Raw genomic sequence first — 12,158 nt, 5'->3', positions numbered from 1 at the left:
CTCGCTTGCATCAGTCTGTAAAGAACACGCTTACAACGAATATTGGATATAACAAAGACATTTTCATACTGGATGCGACTTGCCAAGTTTTGATTTATCAGTGAGCAAGGTTCCAGCTTGCACTTCTGCAGGAATCGCCGCTTGAATGGAGATCAAGTGTTCCCTTTTACATTGGTGCAGAGTACGTCGTTCAGACAATTCACAGTTGGCGAGCGACAAAGCAAATTACGATGCATACAACGAACAAAAAATGCGGCTTGCCGCTTTTATTAGATCTTCGTACACAATCTCGCCGATTCCAACCAGTCGCACAAATCTGCTGGAACGATAGCGGGCACACCCAATGGCCCCTTCCGAATCGCAAAAGTGGTAGAATATGTACGGCCTCGGACTTCGTCAGTGCATAGCAGGGCTCCCTTGCCGCACCAACATTCTTTGAGGTCACGCATAATGACGAAAGTTTTTCTCTATCTGTCCGTGCAAGCACAGTCTCCGAATAGGATTTCCTCTGGAACTGGGGTCTTTTGAATCGGAGCAAAGGCAGGCCACCACTGTAGCTGGACAATATGTGGCATTAGCATTTCTTGCTGCACATGCAAAATTTTAAAGCTGCTACAAATACTCCTCGAAACTGTAGAAAAATGCTTACACAAGTACCTGACAGACGCCAATGAGCATTACATGATTACAGAACATGTATTTTGCTCCAGCTGTCCCATTAATTAGCAGCAGTGCATCGACCATGCCTATGAGCAAGCTGCTATAAAATTGTGCGTTAGTGTAAGGTGAGAAGTTGGATACCGCATCGCATGGTCATCATAGTTAACTACCATCTGTTTTGCTAATGACTTCACATTCTGTGCTGTCAAAGGCCTTTCCTTTTAGTCCACCAATGAAGCATCACATGGGAAAGTCTGCAATGTTGGCTGCAAGGGCAATTGCAAGGGCCAAGACATTTAACTAGCAATATTAAGACAGAAGATTACACACACACACGGGACATGTGTCCAGCATGTTTGCATGAAGAAACATCACTGTTCAAAGCATTGTTTCATCATGAGAGCCACATAAGTGTCCTGAATGTTGGGTCATTGCATAATAGACACACAGGACACATCATTGTTCTAGATGTCCGGTTGTTGCACAAAGAACATGTTCGGCTGTAGCACGTTAAACAAGCGGGACGGGGGGGGGGGGCGTGTTGGGTCACAGTGCAATGAATGTACAAGAAACGTGTCTTGCACATCAGATAGCATGACAATACACACAGAACACCGAGGCTAGATACCGTGTTTGGTCACAGCACCAGAACAAAAACATAAAAAGGATGCGTGTCCTGCGTGTTGAATTGCAGCAATGTAGGTAACTTTTCTGAACAAAGTTGCCAGGTCAGAGCCCAAGACATTCAAATTTTAGCAAAAAGTCGCCAAGTAATGGTGACAATTTCCTTGAAATTGCTTTACAATTTCTCAAACTGTTTTTAAATTCTCCTGTGTCGGCAATTCAACAGTCACAATGTGAAAAGGGAAACAATTCCCCGTTTTCTAAGAAAACAGTATCGGATCTCTAGATTGCGCTTTGCCTAGAAAAGCAGCTTTAATGTACCCAGGTTAACACGCTTCTTTCTCTGTATTGCACATCTGCCCAACTAAAAGCAGCATCCGTCATTGTTCAAATGCAGACAAAGTGCTAGATGAACGTGCTGAGGCTATTCTCTTGCGCATGGTTTCATCACGAGAGCCACATCTACATTTTCTATGCCCCAACACAAGCCAAATGCTCTTGCATGTGTCTGCAAAAATGACGATGCTGCCATTAGTTGGACAAGCTGCCTTGCAGGAAAGCTAGCTTTACAGTCGTGAAAAGGGTCTATGGGAGTTCCATCTTGTCCCACCTTGGGACAAAATGGGCGCGAGGCATTGAAATTCCTTAAAAATCCCTTACGTCGATTTAGGAATTTTACCTGGACAATTTACTGGGTAATTATATCACTAAAAGGATACTAAACAAAAAAAAAAAAGTAACCGAGACTTTAAAAAGGCAGAGTTGTCATTAGGGGGGATGTGTGGCTGACAGGTCAACTTTTGAACCGACACGCCAATTAAAAAAAAAAAAAAAATCGGCAGAATGCTCTGTTTTGTTGTTAGAGAACGTGTAGTAAATTTGATTACCCTAGCACAAATAGAAAAAAAAGTTTTGCATATCCCATTGAGAAAATGAATATGTCACCTCAGGAAAACTATCATTTTAAAAATGATCGCTTTATATAAGCTTTCTCGGAATAGTTATTTTGTCGACGCCCTCATATTACAGGATAGGGGCAGCTGCTTGCAATTTCATAACTTCTGTAGAAACCGCATCACTTGAAAAACTAAGCTTTTGTTTGTTTGTTATTGTGATCCATAAATCTATATTTCTCAACAGAAGCAATCTAGAAATTCAAGGCATCCACAGTTTTGTTCCTCATAAATTTTCAGCCTAGATACAAAAAGATTTCACCTTTGCAGTTTCGAAACTATATTCCTCTTAAAAGTGCAAAATGGCCGAATAGTGCAACAAAGAAAAATCGATTCAAAGATATCAAAACAGGCAAAAACACATGCAATTGCCGAGGGGGGGGAATGAAGCTCATTTTCTTTTCTATTGCACACATAACCAAACTTGGCGAGGAGCTTCTTTATATGCTCAGAAATTAAAAAAACAAACAAAATTTGAAAATGCGTATGTTTGGCGAAAATTGAGTGTTAGCCACCCACATCCCCCTTTTAAGGTGACTAATAACTTGTTACATATAGCGGCTTTTTTTGCCATGTTTATGAACGCTGATCGTATTGCAACAAACATGTGCACAGTGTCCTGCATGTTTCCATGTTACGGTACAACATGCAGGTTCCCGAGTGTTTTTCGTGCCGTGTCCTAGCAACGTCTCGGCCCTTGGAAATGCATGAACCAGCCTAAATTTCCTGGTCAAAACACAGATATAATTGCACAGGCAATGAGACAGCTTGTATTGTGCGAGGGAACAGAACCATGCCGCTGTCCCTAGTTTTTTTAATGACACTTATACAATCCACAATGACTTAGCCTGCTCACTTAAAAAATAGTATAGACAAAAAGGCATTTCACTCCGACACTTTGGAAAAAAAAAAGTTATAGCAGGAAAAAAAAAAAAAAAAATAGCAGATGGCACTAATGCTATCAGAATGCAGGCCATTTACAAAAAGCGTATAGGTACAATGGAAGCGTTCTGCTCCCAAATTTTGCAGAACTCCGTTCTTGACAACTTGCCCTGAACTCTGTCAATGGGAAAGCACGGGTGAACTAGCTGTCCAGCGGAGGTTTCCCCAGTACGCTCCCTTCGGACCTCTCGGAATTGCGCCAGCATCTTCCTGTCCTAGAGCTTAATCGCAGCAGTGCATTGTACAATGAAGAGATGTGTGTGAAAGAGACAAGAATAATACTCTACATAAAAAATGCGGTGGAAGAAGAATTGACAGTATTTACAGGTAAGATGGCGGCGGCAGTGGTTGGTGACAAGTTTTTGCAACAAACCCACGGAGAAGGTCGTCACAAAAGAATGTCCACTGAACAGCCGCTCGTGTATACAAAGAGGAAAAAAAGGTCCCTAAGTGTTGAAAAGCGTACGAGTCTCATCACTTCACTAATCCCACTTTCTTGGCTTCGATTTCGTAGATGAGAAGCCGCCACATCTTCACAACAAACACTTCGGCTTCTTCGTCCAGCACCTGAAAACGAAAGCGAAGACGGCAATGAATCCACTCTTCCTGATACTATTTAACAGTTCAAAGCCAACACAACATAAACAACACATATTAACTTAGGCTGATGGAAGGACTGGCACATAGGAATGAAAAACGGTAGTTCGATGCACTAGAAAAAGTCTAACTACAATACTTTAAGAGCCGCATCCTGCCCAAGAGAGAGAGAGAGAAAAAAAAAAAAAAAAAAAAGGTGTGGTCTTGCACGAGTAAATACAGTAATGCTGTTTGACGGACTACTGTAAAATACCACGGAAGCACCCACCACACCTTCATTGAAGATTGGCTTAATCTAGATATGGGCGCTTGTCCGGTCGAAGCAGTAAAAACCAAGGCGGCCAACGAAAAACTTCGAAGCAAGGCTACGGTGGCTGCGGAATCGAAGAAAGCATGTTTATTGTCAAATGGTAAATGATGGGATACAGTGTACACCTACTCATCATCACTGAACACAGCGAATGACACTTCCGAGTCATTCCCACTGACCTGTACTATGTTTTGCTAGATGCCACTTCGCTGCTCGCCGAGCCGGCTGCAGGTGAAGCCATCGGAAATGCGGCATCGTGCAGCAGCTTGTCCCAGAAGTATGGCGCATGCTTCTCTTACTAGTGCGCTTGGTCGGATAATATTGCGGCCGTAACAACTTTTTCCTCGTGGTTTACCGCGTTATAGGGGGTGGTGTTGTCACTTTATGTCTGTTAAGGGCTATTATGATAATCTGAACCCCTATGCGATATATATTTTTTCTTTCATAACGCGTTTTCTTTATCGCTAGTGTTTCCAGCGCGCGACGCTCACGTTAGCGACACTGTTGGCACGGTAATGATCAATTTTTGATGTCTATCCAAAAGACATCTCCCGCCTTCTTGGGTTAGTCTACGCCACAATGAGCAGGTATCTTAGGGGAAGAAAAAGAAAAGATGCCGAGCTGCCATGCAGGCGAAGTTGTCGCTAGAAAGTATCAAATTGCCAACTTCAGGGACAAAGGAGCTTACTTCCGGTGGCTTCAGCTGATGGTGCTCGATGCGCTATCCAGCCCCTAATCAGTGGCCTGTGCGGAATAGGTCAATGCATTCGTCGCCGACACTCGCGCGACTTGAACAGACCACGGGCTCTCCAGTGCCTGCAAGTTGGTTATGCAAGTGCCCGTCCTCGCTGCTGTCTAACACGACACTGATCCCACAACCCTTGAAGGATTGCCTAACCATCTCTTCAGACGCAGCAGCCCAAGCCGTCGACACAAAGTTCAGCATGTCTTGGCACGAAGGCTTGTCTTGGCACAAAGGGCTTCCTCATGAACTCAGTCCATGACATGTGGAGGGAGTCCTTGAACGACTTATTCCAGTAGACGTCCGCAGCCTGCAGGATGTTGGTGATCGATATGCTGCTTTCCCCTACGATATTGTTGGTACGAGTCGCTGGACTGCCCATTTTAACCATAGTCTGGTCCATGTTACAGATGTTGTAGGCCATGTAGCCGAAGCGCGTCCTCAAAGTTTCACTTCTTGAGCAAAAGGCAACAGCTTCCTTGCAGTCAGCAAGGGCCTCCCGACTGTCGCTAGTGGACAGCATTGTCACTCCAAAGAGCTTCTTCCACTAGTCGATATACATGCCTGAGGCCTTGAATTTGCCAAGCTTCAGGTTTCCAGCAATTCAAAGCGCTTCCTCTGTTGGGAGCCGTTTCTGATGGCACATTCTTTCCCGACATGGGATGCCACTCGACAACTTCGATCATCCTGGTGATAATGTAGGAGTGCATCGTGCTGATAGCGGATTGCACAAGTGTGGGAACAGCAGCTGCGTGCATGCATTATCAAGATGTGTCTCACAAAAGCTCTGCAACCACTGGGTTCTTTTAAGGACTGTTCATTGTCACTCTGCATTATCTTCACCCCCATCGGTCTTTCCCTTTCCACCGCGACGAAGCCTATATATCCCCATCATCTCCCCCAGCGGTCTCGTAGGGACTGCAGTGAGGTGAATATTTAGGCTGATGCTGGCGCTTAGGAGGGGGAGGGCGCCTAAAATATAATTTTTCAGAATTCTGAAGTTTTGCAAATGTTAATATTCGGCGCTTCTGCGGTATTTCACGCTAGTCGGCTGACAGACTTCTAAAACATGCTACCGGCACAAAAATCAAGCAGGACAGATGGAGAAGACACTGCAACGACAATCGCCATGTTGCCAACAAACGAGGAGTCTTCAAAGCAGACTCACCATGGACACGTCATTGAGTATGCTCTGTGCCGCGCTGCCGGCCAGCACCTTGGAGCAGATGAAGTCCACCAGTGTGGGTTCCTCCTCGCCAATGTACTCCACAATCTTCTTGTTGATCCAGGGCCGGATGCGCTTGTCCATCAGCGCCTGACGACGAAGAGCGAGTGCGCATACCCGGTTACTTCACCTTTCCATGCACACCACAACACTACGCAGTTTTGCTACATAATACGTTATCACGAGACTTCCTGTGCGCGTATGCGTCATATACTGGGCGCTTTTTTTTTAAAAACCATACATAATTTTAAACATTGCCTACGGCCGATAGCATAATACTAGTCGTTGAGCAGGATCACTGAAAGAGGTGGACATTAATTGCATGAGAAATCGAAATTGTGCTAACAATTTAGATTTCTCATGCGAGTAATGTGCACTTTGAGTAATACAGCTCAAGGCCTACTACAGTTGAATCTCGATAATTCGAACTCGAAGGGGCCCGAAAATTTGTTCGAATTAAAGGAAGGACGTATTTTTGAAGTATTCGAGCACCACAGCACGATGCACGAACAGTGCGAGTCCTGAAATATCGCAGTGCGCAAGCACATAGCGAGCACAACCACCCACGCCGGCCACTCGGTTCCAGATAATGGCAGAAAACGAAACTTCTGCGAGGGGACAATGCCGCCATGGCAACGGGCGCGCGCGCGCGGAGACCTTCGAAGATGAGGGAGGAGGGCGGCAGGGAAGCAGACTTTGGCCTCGGCAACTCCGCCGCTTCGGTGGCTCCCCTCGCCCTCTCTCTCAACTCCCTCACAGCTCCCTCCCCTTTGAGTGTCTCCGTGCGTGCCCGCCGCCATGCCGGCGCTGCCGGTACAGCCAGCCTAGCGCAGATTAGACCGCTCCCTGAAGTTTCGCTTTCTGCTGCTATCGGGAAGCGAGCATTTGCCGGCGTGGGCAGTTTCGTTGGCAGACTGGGCTTCGCCACTGCATCAAGTGTTCTCTCCTAAGCTTTTGCTCTATGGCGGTGTCGGAGCAATGCCGGTTGGTAGCGCCGCTGCGTTATTTGGCGTGCTGCCGACAGCATTGTCGGTCCACGGTATGTTCGAATTAACCGTAGCAAATGCTTTCGCGTTCGAATTACCGAGTGTTTTCGCCCATTGAAATACACATAACTTTGACAGAACCACAGCGTCAGTTCGAATTAATGAGATTCGACTGTATTATGCTATCTAGCCAAAGCGATCTAAGAAATTGCATCATGGAAGCACCAAGGGTGAATCCACCCTAAAGTCTGGCTCTGGGATTGTTACTCTCAATCAACCACTCTACTTAAGAACAACTTTTCTTGCCTATGAATGCAATTCCACAGAATCAAAGCATGCCGTAACCAGTGCAGGAAACATCTCCATGATTTCATTTGCATTACACTATGTTATAAAATACAAATTTAAAGCATACTGTTTACTATCGTATATAACTTCAAAAGAAACCCACTATTTGCAAGTTGGATCCAACATTTTTCATTCCTTGGTTTGCATGAAAGGTTGTTTGTCTGCAGCTTTTGCACATTAAACAAACAAAAAGCAGTGGTGTCCTCAATGTGACTATTGGCTCTACTCGAGCTGTCCTCGAGGTGACTATTGTCATGTCTTGGCTACTTAGCTTCGCTTTGAAGGCTTTAGTGCAAACTTCAACGAATAGCTGTCAAAACAGACAAAGCAAACAGCACGAAACATTCGCAACTCACATTGTCCACGAGGCTTCGGTCGAAGTTAAAGTTGAAGAGCTCCTCCTTCGACGTGGGTATGCGGTCGATCAAGCTCTTGATGTGCTTGCGCTTCTCCTCAGTGTTCATGTGTTGCACCTGTTGCTGCTGCTGCTGTTGCCGGGCCTCTTCATCCTCCAGGGGCACCAACTTGCGCTTCTTGCGGGTCTCCGCAGACTCCTCTTCCTCCGCGTTGCCAAACACTTGTGAGGCGGCCACAGACAGCTTCTTGCGCTTGCTGCTCGACGGGGGGCTCTTGCGCCCACTTGCCTGACTGGGGCTTCCACCTGTCGAGAGAGAAATGTCGCACCTTTTAGGTTCAGCCACCATGAGGAATGCATGTACCGTATTCACTCGATTGTAACGTATGTTTTTCCGGATTTTCGCTACCTGAAGTCGATCCCCGCGTTACAATAGAATACCCTAAATTCAAGTTGTCTAAAAAGTGCACTGATGCACCCAATTCTAATCAACAAGTGAAATGTGCGAGTGAAAGCGCGCGAGGGACGTGCGCTTTCACGGAGAGCGAACGCACGACGGAGAGCAAACGCGACGCCTCCATTGCGCAAAAGGCCATGGGGAAATGGGAGGGAGGGGAGGTAATGTTTAGCTGCGGCACCAAACTGCATATCTCATGATCGGGCACAAGGGGAGCTGGCGACTGAATCACCCACGCGAAAGGAGGAAAGCGGGAAGGCAGCAGGGGGGGAGAGAGCGGGTGTGGCTTCTACTCTGCGTACTTGTACTTTGCGCGGCTGCAGGCTATCATACCGTATCTTGAAAGCGATCTCCACACGGCTTTTACCTTTGCATGCGCTGTGCTTTCGCCGCTCAGTTTCCGTTGAAGCGATAGAACGCACGAACCTTCACTTGCTGCTGTCGCTGCGCTTGCTCACGCCAGCGTTTTGACAGTGGTTGTCAGCGGTCATCGAGTCTGATCTATTCATGTTTGCTTGAACGCGCTGAAACCATGCTTGTTAATTCAGTTAGTAAGCGAATGTGCTTATGCAGCCGATAAAACTACTCTCCTTACTTTGTATAGCTCTCTTCTAATTTGCTATCGCAATTGATGCTTCGCCTTTCGGGCGAAACTGCGACTTTTTCATGCATCCGGTGGTCTCGCGTTACTTTAGCTATTTTATTTTTTCTTGATGGACACAATGAAAAGTCACCCCTCGCGTTACAATCGAGTAAATACGGTACCAGAGTTGAAGCTCGGTGCTACAACACAGATAAACGAATTATCAGTAGGGGTGTTCGAATAGAGCAATTTTCAAACGGTATAGACCTTTTCATCGGGCGAGGAAGTAAGGGCGCGCGACGAGCCTTTCCTCCTCTCTGGCTTGGGCGAGCCGGCGCGGCGCGGCTTGAATGTGTTGCCGGTCGCGTGCTGCGGAACGATTCGGAGGTGTTTTAGCTAGTTCCGAGTGCAATTTACGGGATGTCAGTTTTTACGAGGTCGTCGAATAACCACTGTGTAGCCTTTAGGTGCAGCAGTAGCTACAGTATCTGGAAATTTCTCTTGCATGTGCAAAAATTCGACGCGCATCATCAGCCGCGGTGTGTGTATGTGTTGTGATCTATGTTGGGTGTATCGGTTTTCACTCGACGAAGAGTTGTTGTAGAACATTTGCATCAGCCAGCGGAATCGTTCTCACGCATTTGAAGTCTAGTAGACTTCAAATCACTGTCTACGTTAGCCTCCTGCAAGAGGCCGAACACAGCGAGCACTGCGGTTGGCAAGCCAACATGATACACACAATTGCTTCGTGCTTAGATCGGCATTGCCTTTTTTGCACTGTAAGGCACAATATACAAAGGGGATCGCATAAAGAGAATCCAACAGCTATTTGTAAGTACACAATTTCCGTAACGTGGGTGAATGGGTTGTAAATGACTGAACTTAGGAGACCGAAAAAAAAAAAAAAAAAAAAAACAGTTCAGATGTCCTCTTTTTGAGGCAAAGTAAAACAGAACACGGGATAACGACGCAATAAGACTCCGCATGGTCGTTATATAGAACAATCAGATCTATAACACAGCATTTAATAGTGCCTCGGGTGCTCGCACAGTCTGCAGCTAGTCGTTCGACCACTAGAAAAGTGCAATTCACACTGTACGGTATGCGGTTATTATTAACCAAACTATTTCATTTGTAGGCGGAAACCTTGCCCAGCAAACAAGGCAGTCGCCCAGTGTATCTACACATAACAACTTGAACGCTTGTCAAGTAAACATCACGACTTATTCTCCAGAAGAACGGTACCCACGCTATTAGGATCGTCAAATGTTTCGTAACTACTCGTTGCAGCTAAACCAGAGCTTAGAATTACAGTGCTGAGAATGCTGCAGTAAGGTAACATTCGTGAAACGAATTTTCAGGAATACCCAACTGTTATAACTGAGGCTGATTGTAGGCTCAAACAAACGCGCACAGCTCGCGCTGAGTGCTCCGTCCGCCCTAACACCAGCAGTTACTCCAGCCGCTTGATTACATCAGACTTAAATTCCTCCACTACGCCTCACAGGACCATTCCCCACGTAGAAGACGCCATTTAATGCTAAATAGACCGTGCGAGTGCGAAAAAATCAACCAGAAACTGCCGCCGAGCGTATACCACAGCATACAACACGGGCGTTCGCCCAAGCCAGCATGCCAATCGCCCATAGATGGCGCCACTGGCTACGCAATGGCGGCGCCCACGAAAAAACGGTCTATAGAAAACAGTCAATGAACGATTTTTAAGACACGCCTTCGCAGCACCGCCAGGTCAATGTCATCTGCAATTTCGAACACAGAAACTCTCGCCATCCAATTTTCCGAACTTTTTGTCATGACATGTCCGAAACAAATGACATTAATCGAAACGACCACCGCCGCCATTTTGATTATCTCACCGCCTCGAACCGGTGCTCTCACACGCAGATACGTTAGCAGCCGTAGCCACCACTGCGGCAACACTACTTTGGAGTTCGCTACCTAGCTTCTTGCTGTTTGGTTCTGTGTTTTTCCCTGAAAGATTTCACCGCTGTTAGCAATGGCGCCGACTCCGCTTAGGTAATTAATGCCACTGGCTTCGAAGCTCGGAAAGAACAACGTGTTGCATAATGCCGGTTCCCGAAAGTCAGCTTCGCCACAATACAGCAGTGTTATGTGCTGAAACATACGCAAAGTATTGCGGTGAAGCATACCATGAGTGGGAATGGGCAATTGTCACGGGACACGGTGTGTATTTAATTATACACATGAGTACCTGCCGTCTCCTATCACAGTACAAGCACCGATACCTCTAATAAGTGTACTGGCAGGCCTTTAGAGCTACTTCGGACGTGCCTGTGGCGTTTTGAGCTCTTGGGGGGCAGAAAAAGAAAGTATTAATTTTTCCGGACGTTCTCGCGGCCCTAGGAAGTCCCGAAAAATCGGACGTGAAATGAAAATTTCTGCAAAGTCTGTTCTACAACAAAAGGCTTTTCTTTACATCATGAACGAGAAGGTAGGGAACCAACGGGCTTGAGTTTTGTTAGTCAACCATATGAAGCCAAGGAAAGCACAGGGGAATTCCCATAAAGTAATCACGACAGCGGTGAGAACAGTCAGCAGGAGATTTTTGAAAAGCTTGTTAATGTGGTGTTCAGTAGCAACAAGTTTCACTGTAGACAGCGAGATACTCACCCAACTTCAGCACGCCAAATCCCATGCTCCGTCCCTCCTCCTGTGGCGTTGCCACGTCTGAAAAACCTGAGAGACTGTTCTGGCCGCTCCCGTCTTCTTCCGCGGTCACTGCTGGCCCCGTGGAGGGTGCAGACTGCGGTGAAGGCGACCGCGCGTGACGCGCGGATGAGTTCTCCCGGCGCGGAGGTGGCGATCGCGGCTCGGCCTTGGGCGACATGGGCGCCCGACTGTGCTGCGAAGGCCGCCGCGCGGGGGGCGAAGACACTTCTCGTCCCCTTGGCTCGGGCTCAGGCTCGGGTTCTGGCCGCACCACGGTTAGCAGGTGTGGCTGTGGCTTGAGCAGGCGGGCCTCTTCTTCGTGGTGGATGCGCTTGGCTTCGGCCTCCGGATCGGGGTGGCCCTCGTCCGCCAGCTTCCGCCGGAGATCATCGAGCTCCTCACGTTCTCGCTGTCGGTCGCGATTGTCCAGCTCGATCTCCTTCTCGCGGTCCTTCATGCGGCGCTGCAGGGCGGCTCCCCTGCGAGTCACATTCACCGAAGACAATTGCTGTGTGCAACAACTTTACACACAAACAAGCATATCATTGGCACATTATCAACACGTTGCCAGGAAGAGTCTTTTATACCTTTAAACATAGTATGGCCCACTATTAGACAGAAAACCTCGTTGGTATTGAGGACAACGTAACATTTCTTCAGCTTCATAGGGAAAAAGGCACTTGAT

General features: G+C 47.1%; 1 protein-coding gene across 4 annotated transcripts in view; it reads right to left on the bottom strand.

Moving 5' to 3' along the window:
- Nucleotides 1-245: 245 nt before the first annotated feature.
- LOC119457902 (RNA-binding protein 25) overlaps nt 246-12,158 on the bottom strand; it is a 47,460-nt gene continuing 35,547 nt past the window's right edge. For all 4 annotated transcript variants that reach the window (XM_037719664.2, XM_037719667.2, XM_037719668.2 and 1 more), the window contains 4 exons: nt 11,435-11,952; nt 7,744-8,048; nt 5,997-6,143; nt 246-3,746 (listed from right to left, as the gene is read on the bottom strand). In XM_037719664.2, the coding sequence (XP_037575592.1) occupies nt 3,654-3,746; nt 5,997-6,143; nt 7,744-8,048; nt 11,435-11,952 (1,063 nt within the window). In that variant the 3' untranslated portion in view covers nt 246-3,653. The remainder of the gene's footprint in view (nt 3,747-5,996; nt 6,144-7,743; nt 8,049-11,434; nt 11,953-12,158) is intronic.

The sequence above is a fragment of the Dermacentor silvarum genome, chromosome 7 (genome assembly GCF_013339745.2).
Source record: "Dermacentor silvarum isolate Dsil-2018 chromosome 7, BIME_Dsil_1.4, whole genome shotgun sequence".
NCBI classification, from domain to species: Eukaryota; Metazoa; Arthropoda; class Arachnida; order Ixodida; family Ixodidae; genus Dermacentor; species Dermacentor silvarum.
The sequence above is the reverse complement of the archived record's forward strand: the minus strand, read 5'-3'. Positions and strand labels throughout refer to the sequence as shown.